Below are 17,175 nucleotides of genomic sequence, written 5' to 3' on the forward strand. Positions count from 1 at the left end.
TCTGAGAAATCATTTATCCGTCTTTAGAGACTGAGTCAGCCTGAGAAAGACCTTTTACTTTCAGTTTCTCAGCTCTTTGAGACCTTCGCCTTTGCCAAGCTGCTAAGATTTAGCAAGGCAATACAGTTATGTGGTGCGATGGACTTACTGTTGGCAAGAAATTGGATCATTGAAATACTGAAAAGTTCCTATTTATACATTAGGCATGTTTCATAGGCATCCAGAGACAGATATAAACCGCTGTAACCAAATCCTACCCAGAACAGCAGGGCCAGTCCTAATTTCCTCCCTTGGGACAGCTGACTCACCCGTCAAGCAAAGGGCATGCCAACATTAGCATGTCATTAGTAATCTTCTGATGCACGCCGAACGGCATCTTGGGAAATGTGGACTATACCAATAGTAACGAAACTGTCAGATGGCTTTTTTAAAATACAAATCTAGACCTCTGATGAATATTTATGGACACAAAAACGTTATTCTTTGTATGTCTACAGAGATACTTTTTCTAAAAATCGTTAACATGCTTTGAAAACCACCGGCGTACTACTATCGAACATTGCGTCATCCCTACGGTGCACTTTCCATGACCCATGATTTGGTGGCGTGAACTTCCGGGTTTGTTGCAAAGTTGGACTGGAACCAGAGAGACTTGCAGGTCGAATCGCGCGGTGAGAATCTACAAGATGTCCGACCCTATATCTGTTCTAAGTACCATCTTTAACATTTACAAGTCCATAGCGCAGATCGTAGACGAGGTAAAATGTAACAGGAAACGCTGTAAGCGCCTTCAGGCGCGGCTGGACAGTATCGTGCCTGTTGTCAGTGACGTGTACACGCAGATCGCAGACGAGAAGGCGAAAAAATCGTACGCGAATGCGCTGGGACAGCTCCTGAGCTGTCTAAAGTCTGCCGAGTCCTACATCCAGACCTTTCGGGAGAAGATGGGGATCGTCAAGAAGGTGTGGACACGGGACCAGGTGAAGGAAGACTTCGACGCCTTGAACCAGAGACTGAGCGACCTCGTACCTGTCCTGACTATGGGTATGCAGGTAAGCAACTGGTGTTCATGGACATCGGACGTGTTATTCTTTTCGTTCACAAGTTTCCAAGAAGAAAGTACAGTGAGTTAACAAAAATAAAAATAAAAGTTAAGTATAACTTTGGTTGAATTGTGTATGAGAAAGGGGGTGGTGGGGCTCTCTTGAGGATTCATGAATGCGTCAGTGATATATTGCGGGTAATCATGTTTTGTATCTATGCATGAGCCCCATTTTATGTAAGTAAGTGTGTGATTATCGCCCGTGTGTCCAGGAAGGTATTCTATTTCCTGCAATACGTGAATGTCACCTTACGTCACCTAATGACTCACAACCCTTCGTTAAAAATCAACTATGGCAAAATTGAGGGCATCGTCGTTTACTGAGTGTAACATGTCCCGGAAGTCCACGTATAATAGATTTACTTGCTACAGCAACGTACGTGTATCCTCGAACCTCAAAAGTGAAACAGGTTTCACACTGCAAGGTGCGGTGTGCAAATCAGTATATCCGGGAAAGGAGCTGGGACATATTTGTCCAGGCCGTCTCCTTTGTGATTATGAATATGACAGACTGTTCGACATGTGTGTACCATAATATCGGCATTTTCATTTCCAGGCTGAAACCAGGGGGACAGTTGACGCCATGTTTAAGGAAGAGATGAGAGAGAAAGAAGATAAGGAAGATGAAAGCGAGGACTGGCGTGAGATGGTGGTTCTCCTGAAGAAGATGCAGACAGGTATGTCGATAATCGCTCACTTGCTGACTTGCAAAGTAAATGTTTGGACAATAAAAATGTCGACCGGTTATCGGAACAATGTGGACTTATCATGGACTTAAAATAAATATCCAAACATTATGCGAGGGTTTAATTTAGTCTAATTATGTCATATTGCCTGTGGCGATTATCATTGCCAAGTCCCTGGCATACAGCGATTTATTTCAACGGAGGCACAAGGACGACAAGATAAGGTCCTCACATTGCTGCAAGTTATTCTGTGGTTTAAGATTCATCGTTTCCGTCTTTCTTTATTTTCTCCATTAAAAGCCTTGGTGCTGTCGCTCAGATTTCATTCCCGTACCGGCGAAAGTTGAATTAACCCTTAAACCATGTCAACAGATTCTGAAGCCATGAAGGAAGAAATGGAGACCAGCTTTGATGAGGTACGTGAAAAATTGGACGAACTGGACACCAAAATGGAGGAGAAATCTGAAAAGGCTGACGTGGTGAAAGAGAAGTTGGAAAGCGTTGACGATAAGCTGGAAGAACTCCGCAAAGGCGTCCAAACACTTCTCGTAACAGGTGGGTAGAGGTACTCTAGCTGCCAACAAAACGGTCACGGTACTAAGGAGGGAGATTTTTCAAATCGCTGCCGTTATGTGTTGTTCAAGGTTGGGATGATGATATCAGTTTAGGCTCCCTTTCCACTAGATGTTAGGTTTGTGTGACACTTGCACAGTTTGAAAATTGTAGAATGATTCCAGATGCAGAAGTATGATTTAAAAGACTGCAAAACACACAAGGCGTAAGATATTCTTTTATAATCGAAATTCGTTGAGCTATTTTCCAAATCTTTGGTTGCAGTCACTAGGGGAAAGGGGATGTTACATTTGATGAAAACTTTTGATGATCACATGAATAGTCAAGGTGTATAAGAACACATCATTTTTAAAACCATTTTTTTTTTCATGATATAGACTCAGGTAAACCTCACAGCCACCCTGTGGACGATCTGAAACTCATCACTAAGGACGAGCTGAAGTTTATCAAAATCATCGAGAAGGGGAGTATAGACACCGTGTACAAGGGGCATTACCAGAAGTGTGAAGTGGCTATCAAGAAACTGGACGTTCCGGACAACAGCGCCGATTCGTGAGCACATTTTGATTTCATTGCGTTTGTGCCTTTTAACTTTGCTTAGATGAAAATGATTCTGGATTATGATGTATAATTATAATGATAATGACATTTTTTTATTGCATATTCATGCCTAGATGTACCGATGGCCACACGTGGTAAGTGGGATCGATATAAAACACTTAAACAAAACCTGAAACACTGAAATACTAAAAATCAATACATACATGTATGTAACACTATATACTGTTGTTAATCTACATACCGAATAGTGTCATCTCTCTTTTTGAGACACATGGAGTTTGCTACATATTTTGACCATTGTAGATATTTCATCCAAAACTAAGGGCACACGTCGCATCATCCTTGAGTTAAACTGGTTAGACATATATTTGTCATAGGTTCCTCATGCTAGTTTATACGATGGAAAATGTTATTCACTGTTAAAAGAAATGTATTTTCTGTTATGCAGCGAGAGGAACGTCAGCCTTGTTGTCGCACGGGAGCTCCGTAAGGAGGCGGAGATCATGAAGAAGGTAGAAACGGAGAATGTCGTCAGATTGTACGGGATCTGTACGGACCCAGGTCAGTAGAGCCATGCTAATGCCGATCTTACAGACTCCGTAACTGTCATGTTAGCATAAACAATTTACAGGTCTGGAGAGCAAACGAAAGGCTTACAACAGTATTCAACGCGACACGAAATGAAGTATTAAAAAAATATAAAAGGAGAATGTATTGAAAATAAGAGAGATCTACGACAACGAAATGCTATAGTACAGCGGTGTTTCAAACTTTATAAAACGATTAGGGGGGTCTGGACTCAGTCAGTGTTGTCTCTAGTGTTTGTCTCTAGTGTTTGAGATGAATGTTTTCTACCTGTTTCCTCGGACAGGTAACTACCTCATTATCATGGAGTACATGATGATGGGTTCCCTGAAGACGGTGCTGAAGAACCCGGGCATCCCGCTGTCCTGGAAGCGGCGGACCCGCATGGCACTAGAGGCGGCCCGTGGTCTGTACGCCATCCACAACGCCAAGCCTCCCATGCTGCACATGAACATCTGCTCACAGACCTTCCTCGTAGACGAAGACCTCCATGTCAAGGTGTAACAATCTTGTAGATATGTACTGTTAACTTTCGTTTATGGAGTCAATTTATTGTAGTCAAGCTAACATACGTGTGGTTCAGGAAACACTACAAAAGGTGCCTCAAATGTACAAAACACCCATTTTTCTCTTATAAATTCACTAACAGAAATGCACTATTTCCAGGTGTCTGACTTCGGTTTCACCAAAACCCTGTCCTCGGCTGGGAGATCGGGTCGGCGGAGGAGCTCACTTCAGTACGTCGCACCCGAGCAGCTGGCCAACATCAACCACCCCACGGACTACAGATGCGAGATCTTCGCGTACGTCATCTCTAGCGCTACCGCCTGAGACAAACCCTAGTTCCGATGCTAATTAATAATCTACACTAGCGTTGAAAACCAAAAGGTTTATCATTCTCGAAAAATCTTTAATCATTATTTCCGTACGCAAAATGTTAACTACTTACCAACAAGTTTCGATCAGTTCCCTGATCCTCCTCAAGTTAGAATAGCCAGAAGCCTGTGTCACGTGATCTGGACGGAAGTGTGGCGTCAGCAACGGGTCAAATGTGCTCGGAAGTCGTTATCGACACCTGTCTCTGTTGAGTGATGGTAGATGAGCTCTAATGTCACAGATAAACCTTCATACGAAGTATAATATTTCTTGTGACACCCATAGTTTCTTACAACACGTCACACGACTTCATCTCACACTCACAATTTTGATACATGTCTCCCCAGGTTAGGGATCGTCATGTGGGAAATAGCCACGCGGGTGGAGCCTTATGCAGGTACACAGATTTACAAAGTCGATGTCCGCTTTAAAAAAAAAAGTTTGCCATTTTCACTAAAACATACTGTAGAAGTGCTAATGGCTTCTGACTTTGATATTATTCACATAACGTTATGTCTTTAATTTTTGGAAACATAGTGGAAATTTGGGGTTTTGTCTTCCGTCGCAATTCATACGTACGCGTACAGGTGTACATTGATCGGTGTTCTGTCTCGTCTCCCATGGCCAATAGGTATGGATGACAGAACTATCATGAAGTACGTCATGAGAGGCGGAACGGAGCCAATCCCAGACGGAGCCGAATGTCCGAGTCAGTACGGAGACATTATCAGCGACTGTAAGCAACACGACCCTCTTCTCAGGCCCCTCACAGGCGGTAAGTCTTAACATAGACTAGAAGTAACATACAAGGAATGACTTTGATAAAGGATGAAATCTTCAGTAATGTCTTGAAGAAAATAATCTAAATCAAAAGAAAAGGACTTCATGTGCTGCACAAGTTGATGTGAAATTGACCAGGAAAAGTTTTCTACATGTGTCGTTTATATTTTTATATCTTTTTATTCACTGCTGATGTGCTGATATAAAACGTTAACGTTAGTCTTTTCTCTTTCAGATATCATCGACAGGCTTCAGATGCTGTACAGCTTCATGTGATGTCAAATACGTGCCAGCCTGCCTGTCGGAAGCATTCTTTACAGTTTCCGTGAATTGATTGGTATCAAAGGAACAAAATAGGTGCCTTGCGAACACTGCCAATATTGAAACAAATGGACCGAAGTTTAATGACGTTTTACCCCATGTATTCCGTGGGGGAAAGTCATGATGTGTCAACAGCAAATGACGAAAGTAATGAACAGTACAATGAAAAGATAAGGTTTTACCCTTCTAGCTAGCATGATGAAAACGGCGGAAAGATGTCGCGACAGGACAGAACAATGCATAGCGTTAATAGAACCACTCGCCTGGCAGTGTCCCGTAAAGATCCGGTTCATCGTCGTTTTAGGCAACTTACATGCATATGCGTCATGCGTCGACTAAGACTAACATTTTGTGACGGACATTGAACGCCTGTAATATTTAAGTAGACGATATCATCTATATAAGGCCACATGTTCAAAAATCATGGAATGTAGACGGCACGCAGCTGATGGTATATATATGTATCTTAGACATATATGAATCTCTCCACTACAGCATATTTGATTTCGTTTCCTTTGATGTTATGTTAGAACTGTTGAAACAATCGTCTTGTGTAAATTTAGATCTATTGCGGGAATGTTACATTTGAAGGATCAAGTAGTCATGAACAAATGATGAGATTTGGAAGGCCAAGGTACTATCATGATTCAAGAATGAAAAATGGTTTCCGATTTAAAGCGCCATAAAGTAAGATAAAAAAGTTGTATATCAATAACATCAAATTGATTCCTGGTGTCATGAATGTTACAACGAGTTCGAGATTTTAACTGCAGCCTGTGCATCACTGAGTAGACCAAGCTAAGGACGCACAAGTCTTTCTGTCTATCATATTTCCCAATTCCCTTTATTGAAGGGAAACACTAACAAATGTACACGTATACTCACATTTTGGAATCGTCTTTTTTTTGCTAAAAAGGTATTCTATGAGAAAGCACGGGGTGAAATGTATGCATTTGTAATTTAATGAATGAAATGTTTTGTTTCCAACCTGACTTCACTAGACATTTGATGAAACTTTGAACGTTGACGGTGCAGTGATTTACGCATGAATCAAAAGCGAACTCTGTTATTCAAATACAGTACTGCAGTACTAGGATGACCAAAATGTTGCAATAATATTATTCACCGCTAGATGTCACTATTCCAGGAAACGTGACCCTTCGAGGGGACATTTCATTTTCATCATGCCTCGGACAGCCCAGGGATTAATCTTCAAGCAGATTCGCCGGTGGTAAGTTAGTATCCAAAGGGTCAAAACAATACTGTTTTAACCCTTTAGATACTAACAGTAATATGCCACCGATAACTCTGCCTGGAGATAACAGATCATTATATCTATATAACCTTCTTGCACAGAGACATCCGTATCACTCTTATGGTCCCTTATCCCTTATGGTTTAACCTAATATAAGGGGCTGTTTCAGAACGCATGGGGTGTTATTACAATGCCTTACATATTGCAAATCAACCTGTAAAGGGCCGACATGGCAAATTTCTAATGCGTTATGGCTAGTGGAAAGTTTATACAAAGTACCTCCATAGCAGGCTCTCTATGGCTTTTTTTTTGGCTCATAATACACTTTTGCTGGCCATTTCTTTTTGTACTGGGTTGCTGATTGCTGGCCATGGCCTTTTCTGACTGCCGGCCCTCCGCCAAAAAAAGGCCATAGAGAGCCTGCTATGGAGGCTAAGCTATGGTAAAATGCAAAGAGTCAAATACTAAGTGCCAAGGCCTTTGAACTTGCAATTGTTAGTTTTTGAGGGGGATGAAATGGTATAGACTGGCTTTCAAACAATATATACCATTGCGTACCTTATACTACCTTTCAATAGCTTAAAAGACAACACCGCTGCCATCAGCAAAATCTGTCCATGATCCATTGCAGGCTCATTGCACCGATCCTGACACAGTCAAACAAATCTCGGTTGAAACATAGACGATCATAGACATGCTGCTTAAAAAACACAGAATTGCAAATATTTGACAGGCAAGCAGCCACACAGACACATTTGCCGAGCCGATAATAGTGCCATATTACCGACCGCTAAATATGAGAGACAGTCCTAATCAGGCCAATATTTCGAATTTCCCGCCCCGTGAATTTGAATTACCCATCATGCCTATCGAAAAACATTCGTCTGTCAGAAGAAGCCGGTGCAGTGAGATCCTCTGGACATCAAGTTTCTCCATGCACACAGCCGCGTTATTTTTTTAACATAGCTTCAACATGCCTGGAAAATTCCGGCTTCCGCGGCAGAAGTCTCTGATCGCGCCGATGATCAGAAACCCATTCATCCACGACCTTCGTCTTTCTACATTGGACAAGATCCAGGTAAGAGCCCCCCCTCCCCATCCTCGATGATAATATGTCCAAAGTACATTTTGAAATGGGGGCATCAACTGGTCAAACCAGGTTATGTCAATATTAGATGTTATCTTTGAGATTCTTCATAAATTGTTGTTACAGCCTTATGATTTAGAGTTGTTGTAAAGGTTCTGGGTTCGAATCCCCAACAGATACCAAATATGCAAATTATGGTGTGCCCTTGGGCTTGGGAAAGGCACATTATAATCAAAAATTCCTTCATTCCACTCAGGTGTAAATTTTACACCTGCACTGACTGCTGATAATTCCGAAAATAAGAGTGGCTTTATCCACAAGGTTTATGGCATGTTCAGAAGTCCCGTTGTTTCAGCTTGCAGGTGGTCCTATAAATATTTCCAATACCCTGACCTGATCAGGGTAAATGACACTTCCGGGCAATAACATTACCTTATCTGGGTCAATGGTGCACAGAAAAAAACGCAGTTGTTACATTGATACTTTTAATTTAGTCCTTGATATTGCTTGCAGAATCAATATCCTTTAGATTTTTACTCCAAAGACTAAGTGTTTGGAAAGGACCAAAGATAAACTTACATCAAAGTTACATATTGGTTACATGTTGATACAGGGAAGCAACAAAAAAGATTATATGACTTTTGCCAACAGTGAATTGTGCACTATTCCGTGACTGTCAGTCCATTTTGTGTACTGATATTGTTGTGATGCCCTAGTTTCACCATTGCCCTAGCAACTGCGTAATCAGATAAACCAGGTAGCTAATTCTTTTGTTGACTTGAAACGACTTAGTCTACTGTGCTGGTCAAATATAAAGCCGGGGCTCGAAATACTTTTTTCTGCATACCTGCACTGGTGCAGGTAACATTGAAAATTACCTGCACCAGACAAATTTTACTTGCACCACTATGAATTTAGAAAGTACGGATCATAGATTCATACTAAAATTGTTCAGGAATATATATATAGCTATTTTTTTCTGTTACACTTTATAAGTGGTAACAGTCAATGGAGCTAATTACAATCCAGATACACCTACATCATACTATTCATAGGAAATTTATGAATTTATGTATAAAACCCAGTATATGGACCAGTGCAGGTTAGGTGCAGGTAGTCGACACCAGAAATACCTGCACAGCTCCAATTTCAGTGCACTAAGGTGCATATGCAGGTGGTATTTCGAGCCCTGAAAGCTGACAATTTGGGGAGCAGAAAAGGGGCTTTGTAGAACACTGTATGTCTTTTTCAGTTGATTTGTTATTATGATTTTGTTTGCTTTCTGACAGATTGCAGTTGGAAGTGTGACAATAGCACCAATACGCTTCCTGTTCCTGTTACTACTACTGCTCCTGTCATGGCTGATAGCGACCATTGCCACCATGGGCATGGACACGTCCAAACCAATGACTGGCTGGAGAAAGTAAAAAACATTTCTGTACACATAGAGTGGTTCTTGTTTTGTATTTTTTGTAAACTGTAAATTTTACTTTTGCAGAGGTTTTGTTTTGTGGTAGGATTTTTTCGCAGTGTGTGAAGTTTGCATTTGAAACAATTCTGTAATACAAAACACATGTTTGTGGTGTAATTATTTAATAGGATATGTAAGAGATCACCATTAACAGCCTTAATGCATAAAACACAAGAGTCATAAGATGAACTTTGGTGTCTTTTGAATTTTTTTGATAAAAGGAAACATTCAACAACAAATTTTGGTTTGTTTTAGATCTTTTATATAAAAGGAAACTTTAAAGTTTTACATTCTTTTTTTCTTCTTTTTTTCCCCAGGTTTTGCAAGAGGATACTTGTTATAATGGGGCGTACAATGTATTTCTTCATGGGATTTCACAACATTGAAATACGCGGGAAACCTGCCCCGTCATCGGAGGCCCCCCTCATGACCTGTGCACCACATTCCACCTACTTTGACATCATCACTATTTTTGTTGGAGAGGGATTGGCCAGTGGTGTGTCTAGGAAGGAGAATTCTACTATACCTTTGATTGGAGGTGAATTGCTTTAATAATAGTGGGGAAAGAAAACAGGCTGCTGACAGAACCAGTGCTGTATTGGGCATCCAAAAAGGTTTAGTTTCAAAATCAATTTCAAGTTCTAACACAACAAGGTCTCAGGAAGTTTCGGGGCCTTTTTAAATTTTCAATGTCATGTCTTTGTGTAAATAACATTATTCAGTGAATAATATGGCTCAAAAGTATATCCCCTAGTTCCAGACATACATGTATTTTGCCTTCAAATATTCTAGATGTAGATGTACTTGAAATCACTTTTACTTGGCATGTGTAGAAATGGTTTAAGTGGCACCAAAGCTGTTTCATCTACTGTAATGCATGCTTTTCATAGCATAGCATAGCATAGCATAGAGTTCAGGTAAGAGGTATAAATCAAGTATAAGATCCTCTTTTTCTGGTAGTTTTATTTTGTGGTATGGTGATTGAAACTTGTTGAGATATTTCTTTATCATAGAAGTCATACAAGGGAGACATATTCATGATGTTACAAATTCACAGGAAAACTGGAAAAATAACATCACTGCAAAATTTTCAACATTTAAAGTTCCTCTAAATTGTACTAGATAATTATACTTAACTAACTGTGCCATTTCCAGCCTTGACAAAGTCCACCCAGCCAGTGTTAGTTGACAGGGAGGATCCAAACTCCAGAAGAAACACAATCGAGGAGATCAAGAAAAGGGCCCAGTCCGCAGGTGCTTGGCCACAGGTCATCATCTTCCCAGAAGGCACCTGCACTAACAGGTCATGTCTTATCAACTTCAAACAAGGTACCTTATAACATATTTTGTTTATTTGTTTATTTACCTAAATGTTGAGATTTACCACAATTTGTGACTGTCACCTTTCCAAGATGGTCAACCCTGAGACTAGACAGTAAAGTGTAAGGTTTAAACCACTCACGCCGGTAGCACACTGGGAAGAATCCCCGTTCTTTTCAATAAGAGTGATGGGTTCTTTAATTACTTGAGGCGTGGCTCTGACTTGATGTCCCGTCCAAGAGGGCGGTCCTATCGAGCTAGGTACTCATTTTAACCTGAGTTGAGTGAGGAAATACAAAATGTAGGTATTAAGTGAGCCCATTCCCAAGTGTACAAGACTTTGGCTTGGGATTCAACTGCAGAACCTTTAAAGGTCAAGAACCCTAACCACAAGACCAGTCCACCTTACCACCTATGTTGCTGCCTTGTGTGGGTATTATATGTGAGTGTTGTTAGTGTAGATAATGATAATCTTTTACAGTTCTCTTATTCAAAGAAAGGTCAAACAGTTCTTTATGACGTTATACAAATTTAATAAAGCTGAGGAAATGACAGTTGTGTGGAGGCTTTAGATTTGTATGATAAGGACAAGAAGTCCATTTTCATTTTTTAATTTTAAGTTGCTTTTTAAATGAAATGTGGATTTTTCTATGGCACTGACTTGTAAGCTACAGAGGTAGCATTGATGACATTTCATTTCACAGGAGCATTCTTGCCAGGTATGCCAGTACAGCCAGTTGCCCTCAAGTACCCAAACAAACTGGTGAGTTTGTAATACTTGTTTAATAAATTCCTTCTCCATTTGTATTAACCATGGCCATCTGACTTCACCAGCCAAATATTGATATGTATTCCTATAGATTTGTTTTCATGACAAAAACAGGTGCCTTCTTAATAAAGACGTAGTTCCATTGAGACAAAGCCAGCTATGTAAACTTGTTGATTGCAAGTTTATTTTCCATGGAAAGATCACATCACTTCCTATGGCTGTCAACTTTCTTGACAAAGCAGAAGATTTTGGATTTTTGATATGACAGCAACATAAAAGAGAATCTAGACAATACCAGATGCTTACAAGTTCAGAAAAAAAGGTTTGAAGTATTTGTGGTCTCATGAATGTGATGTTGAATGTTCCAGGACACATTTACATGGACCTGGCAGGGGCCTGGAGGGTGAGTACTGTAAATGCATTTAAGTTCGCGGGGATTTAATTTCGCGGTAGAGGGAACAATGACTTTTCTCGGTGGATTTAATTTCGCGGTAACACCATAGACTGCAGTCTAATACCATAATAGGAAAATATTCGCGGTGGTTTTAAGTTCGCAGTGAAGTGGTCAGCGCGAAAAACGCGAACATTAATCCACCGCGAACATTTCTGCATTTTACAGTATGCTGCAGTACATGGCAGTTCAGAATTCTCATGGAAATCAAATGCAGGGTGGTAAATGCACATGTACAGAAATATGGCATATGATGTGTCTTTGAATGTAGTAAATATAAAAACTTTTGTAGTGGTCTTATTTTTCATTGACCTGCCCACTCCAAATCCATTAAAAACACCGTTAATTATGCATTGTCATACTACTGTGTTATAGAACTGTTTTAATCAAAAGTCTAAAACACGACATTAAAACTTCCTTGCTTGCACTGCGATGTATATGTAATACAACTACGAATTTACACAGTACTTACCTGCAAGAAAGCACTCTTAAGATATGGTGGCCTTGAAAAGGCATCTCCTAACAAGAAACACCTGTTCTGCCATACCTTCCACTGTATTTGGAGAATCAAATAAATGAATGAATAAATAAAGATGAACCACACTGAGTTTTCTTTTTTCATTCATAATTTTAGATTGAAGATCCTTTGGTATACATTATGTCAGTTTCACAACAGGCTGGAAGTGGAGGTATGTACTCTTGCAGTTAGCTTGCATGTATTGTGGTCATGTCCACTGTACTCTTTCAATTTGTCAGCTTTTTGGTTTGACACTGACAGTGTATGTTTTAAGTCATGATTACATAGTGTATCAATTTTCAAGACTTTTTTTTAAAAATCATATGGAAGAATGAGATTTTACAAAAATGTTCTCCTTTGAATGTGATATTTTTGCAGTTCCTACCTGTCTATCATCCAAGCGAAGAGGAGAAAAACAATGCCAAGCTATATGCAGTCAATGTTCGAGCTAAAATTGCGGCGTAAGTACAGGAGACATTTTTCTTGTAACAGTACATACTCTAACTTGAAAGTTCATGCGTTGGTAGAAGACATTCTGGAAAAGTTGAACTATAATTTCCAACACAAAAATTGGACTTACCCAGTCACAGAAGCAGTGCATTGTTCATTGTTTGACAAAGACTGGAGCTGTTCAGTTGAAAATTTGGGAAAGTCCAATGTTTGTATTGGAATTTACAGTTAAACTTTTCCAGATCTCTCCTTTCTACTTTGAAATGACAAAGTCAGGTTTCAGTCTACAGTGGTTTCTACAAAGTGGTTTCTACATTAAGGAGGTATTGGAAGCATGTGCCACGTACTGCTTCATGGTCAATCATGCAATTGGCCTTGCGTCTATTGTGGTCATTTGTCCATAGTGGTCATATTTTGCCAGGCCCTTGAGAGACTGCTACAGACAGGTTTGACCGTATACTAAATGCTGCTGGATTACCATTGTAATGTCCATGTTGTAACCACTTTTGTCAGTGTGCTGAACCTCCCCACCACTGACCACACGTTTGATGACTGTATGCTGATGGTAGCAGCAGGCAAGAGTGACATGCCCATGGATGCAGGGCTGGTCGAGTTTCAGAAGCTCAGAGAAAAACTGGGGTAAGTTGTTATTTACTGAGATTATGCGCTTTTGTTATTATCATATAATCTTTTGGATGAATGAATGGGCAATATATTTTGCAGGATCTATATATAAAGACCGGTGAAATAAAGAGATATTTCTTGTTTACTCTAACAATTTATTACCAATATTAAAGTGCTAGCTTTAGATTAAGTTAAGAATCATTTCTCATTAATTCAGAGAGTAGTAAGGCATAGGAAAATAAATGTTGTGTTTCCGATTAAGGTACTGAAAAATAGGGTAGATAGGTAATGATTTCCTTTTTTAGGGGATGTAGTTTTGTGACTCTGTTTATTATTACTTCTATTAAAGCAAACAGAGGTAAATTTCAAAATCTGAATTTTATCAGTTTGTGGAGACCGACTTGCCTTTAAGTACTTTTTCTATATTGCAACAGAAATGGTTTATTGCACATTTGTAACAATGTACACATAATGGAATACAATTCAGAAAACATCACACACTTACTTTCCTAGACACATTCATTACTCACTCACTCGTGCTTTATTGAATACAATGTAGCATCACAACACATCTATAGAATATTGTAACAGGGGCCATTTGCAGATGCTTTTTTCGTTAGGGCTACTTTACTGTTGTAATAAGAAAACTTCATTGGTAGTTTATTTTGATATTATCTATCTTGAATCTGATGAACTCTGCTCTTTATTTTGTTTTAACAGCAAGGTACATTTCCCAGGTTCTCTACATGAAGCCCCCCAAAGGTGCTGGGACTTTGAGCTATATTTCTTCACCCATTGAAAGCTGATTAATTTGAAATGCACAGCTTACAGTAATACTTGGATTAGATTGATAAGAACATCCTATCAAATCTTCTGATATGTTCCCCTATTGTTTCCATCAGAAGTGATTTTGTGATAAAGAATTAACCAACATCCTGTTTGGCTTAAAGGAGCAAAATTCAAAAATGAGACAAACAGCTTGAGTCGAAATTGAAAATAAAAACAGTCATGATGTTCTTCGCTAAGTTACAGTGAAAATACATGAATTTGATATTTTGAAATTGCATCAAATTCTATTCTTATTTACTGCTTAAAGTTTTAAACTGCCCAATGTCTATGATGATTTGAGAAAAAGTGAATTTTGTTAATATGTGATCAGCTTGATATATACAGTCAGCAGAATCAATGCTAACATTAATTGAAAATTAGTAATTTGAAAGCAAAATATATCTTAAATTCTAGTTTAGCCTGGAATCTCTTTAATCTGGTCTCTCTGTATAAGATTAAACAGCAGTTACACCTTTTTTTTGTTTACACAATTATTCATGATTAGAGGTTTGACACAAATTCAACCCAACTACCTACACAGGCTATTTCAAACTTTCAAAAAGTATGGACTAAAACATATTCTAAATGAGACAATTATTGTATAACAGTTGGCTGTAAAGCAACATGACATAAAAAAAGAAGGGAAACTAAAGGATAATATACTTGACTAGTTTATTTTTTAACAAATTTGACAAATAACCCTCTTGTAAGACTTTTATTTTATTTTCCTTTGTGATTAGCCTTAAACTGGAGGACATGCGGCAACTACTGAAGAAGTACAGCAGTATTGCTGGGAAGGAGGGTGGTGTGATCGGCATTGATGACTTTGCTAAGCACTTGAACCTGCCTGTCACAGAGCCTCTCAAGGAGCTGTTCTCTATGTATGATAGGGTAAGTACCTGGTGGTAAGTGTGGCAGTCTACAGGAAGGAACATGAATGCAGTTCAGACAAAACAGAAGTAATGTCAAAACATGACTTTTAAAGTTTTATAGCAACAGTTTTAGAAACTAGATATGGAACTAATGGAAGGGTGAAAGAAATGAAAATTTTGTGTCCATGTTTCAAGATGTATAATAGCTATTTAAAATGTACATGTACACTATTGTACATCCAGTGAAATTCTTCAGCTTCCTGTAGTTGCCTCCACTTGGTAAGTTCTGATTTAGTCAATTTTATGATGAACAATGGCCAAATGGATTTTATGTTACCGTTCATCCTTACTTAAAATATCATACAGAACAGCAAAACCATGTTTAGAATAATAATATAGAATTAATAATATGTGCTTTACTATATGTGTAAACATCTTTCATATTTAGTGTTAGATCTGATGTTTCACCATGTGATCATGAAACAAAAACATGACCCTGATGAATAACAAACATAGAGTCTTCATGAAGACAAAACAGGTCTTGCCATTACAAATGAAATAATGGCAAGAATCTCAAATGTAAAAAAAAAACCATTTAGTCAATTATATACCAATATAATGGTGATAATGATACCAATATGGTTGATTATATACCAATATAATGGTAATGATGACACCAATATGGTGTAGGTTTTTGTGACAGATCTAACATAGATTTTAATTTCAATATGTTTCAATTTTTATCAGTTCCAACATCACAGCATCTGTTTGTACTTGGAATTCTTATCTTTTATCCCCAGGGCTCTAGCCAGCGTCCGTTTTTCCGTCAATTGACGGAAATTTGCTGCTTGTGACAGAAAAATTTTAAAACCAATCCGTCAACCTTGACGGACAGAGATCCTTGGTGGAAGCTACAGGCGGCTTGGGGACGCCGTCCACGGCCGTAAAAGCCACACACTGTTTGTGTTGCTATTGTTATGATTGTTGACGAAGTGTGTCGGTGCCCTTTCGCATACAATAATCTCACTAAAAACCCGTTTTTCAAGGTCTCAGTTCAGTCTCTCTAACTCCTGGAATAGTGTTTTTGCGGTTTTCACGACAATGGGAATTGGCTGACGGAAAAAATTCGAGCTGGCTAGAGCCCTGTTTTTCCCTATCCTAAGTTTCAACCACCAAGCAATCACCAAGTTTTAGCAGTAATCACGGCATCACTGTTTCTCTCAATAGCATCTTTTGCAAGCCCAATGTACATGTAGATGGCGTCTACAGTGTATTGTGGAAGCATGACTTTCTGCTTAGTGAAACATGTCAGTGCTCTAGATCACGACGTATAGCCATGGGCGACATTGCAGTCAGTTACAGGCAGTCGACCGTGTACCATATCTCAAACATATGTGTTATAGCAAAATGAAACTTGGTACTACTTCATATCAGATGAATGTACATTGTGTAAGATGCATTCTACACATCACTTGTTTCTATTGTCATGTACAATATAGTTAACATACAGCTCAGAGCCTGGAAAAAGCATTTGAAATAGCCTTTACATGGATGTAAAACTAGCAGGTTAAACTCAGCTAATAGATCCAGATGTACCAGATAGATTGAACTGTTAATCAGAATGTCCAGAAGACATGCTATACTTGTGGTCTTCAACCATGGAGATGTGCATGCTTCTCTCTTGAGTGTTTTGAGATTTGGTGTCCTTTGAAAAATGATTTGATGGTGAAGTAAGTTCCGCTTGACAGTGTGAAGTTTTGCCCTGTTCCTGTCTTGGTTGCTCCATTCCTTCCATTGGTTGCCCCATTTCCTCCATTGGTTGCCCCTCTGCCTCCATTGGTTGCCCCTCTGTCTCCATTAATTGCATCTCTGCCTCCATTGGTTGCACACCTGCCTCCATTGGTTGCCTCTGTTCATTCAAAGGTTGTCTTTGTGTCTTCCTTGGTTGTAGCTGTGTCTGTTGCACAAACAACATCCAACAAGCTGTTCGGAACCGCTTATTTGTCAGAACATACACTGTTGGATTTAGAATGCTGCTGTCCAAAGC

General features: G+C 39.2%; 2 protein-coding genes across 3 annotated transcripts in view; both read left to right on the forward strand.

Annotated features, from left to right (window-relative positions):
* Positions 1-582: 582 nt before the first annotated feature.
* Positions 583-6,370, forward strand: LOC118417918 (mixed lineage kinase domain-like protein). Its single transcript, XM_035823681.1, has 10 exons — positions 583-1,052; positions 1,659-1,779; positions 2,161-2,343; positions 2,739-2,913; positions 3,371-3,483; positions 3,794-4,005; positions 4,174-4,310; positions 4,731-4,780; positions 5,015-5,158; positions 5,399-6,370. Exons 1-10 carry the CDS (start codon positions 594-596, stop codon positions 5,437-5,439), a joined length of 1,635 nt encoding a protein of 544 aa, XP_035679574.1. The 5' UTR covers positions 583-593; the 3' UTR covers positions 5,440-6,370.
* A 1,302-nt stretch (positions 6,371-7,672) lies between these two features.
* Positions 7,673-17,175, forward strand: part of LOC118417390 (lysophosphatidylcholine acyltransferase 2-like) — a 16,906-nt gene continuing 7,403 nt past the window's right edge. The window contains exons 1-11 of one of the 2 annotated variants that reach the window (XM_035822944.1): positions 7,673-7,817; positions 9,116-9,249; positions 9,615-9,835; positions 10,453-10,626; positions 11,322-11,380; positions 11,755-11,789; positions 12,472-12,526; positions 12,733-12,815; positions 13,318-13,443; positions 14,149-14,190; positions 14,997-15,147. In XM_035822944.1, the coding sequence (XP_035678837.1) occupies positions 7,713-7,817; positions 9,116-9,249; positions 9,615-9,835; positions 10,453-10,626; positions 11,322-11,380; positions 11,755-11,789; positions 12,472-12,526; positions 12,733-12,815; positions 13,318-13,443; positions 14,149-14,190; positions 14,997-15,147 (1,185 nt within the window). In that variant the 5' untranslated portion in view covers positions 7,673-7,712. The remainder of the gene's footprint in view (positions 7,818-9,115; positions 9,250-9,614; positions 9,836-10,452; positions 10,627-11,321; positions 11,381-11,754; positions 11,790-12,471; positions 12,527-12,732; positions 12,816-13,317; positions 13,444-14,148; positions 14,191-14,996; positions 15,148-17,175) is intronic. The other variant, XM_035822945.1, reaches the window with a different exon arrangement.

The sequence above is a fragment of the Branchiostoma floridae genome, chromosome 6, assembly GCF_000003815.2.
Source record: "Branchiostoma floridae strain S238N-H82 chromosome 6, Bfl_VNyyK, whole genome shotgun sequence".
NCBI classification, from domain to species: domain Eukaryota; kingdom Metazoa; phylum Chordata; class Leptocardii; order Amphioxiformes; family Branchiostomatidae; genus Branchiostoma; species Branchiostoma floridae.

Excerpts from the sequence above, each read along its gene's own strand:
- LOC118417918 (XM_035823681.1), top strand. The coding sequence starts at position 594 with ATGATTTGGTGGCGTGAACTTCCGGGTTTGTTGCAAAGTTGGACTGGA. Across the intron at positions 2,344-2,738 it reads CCAAACACTTCTCGTAACAG|ACTCAGGTAAACCTCACAGC; the intron begins GTGGGTAGAGGT and ends TTCATGATATAG. Across the intron at positions 4,781-5,014 it reads GCGGGTGGAGCCTTATGCAG|GTATGGATGACAGAACTATC; the intron begins GTACACAGATTT and ends CATGGCCAATAG.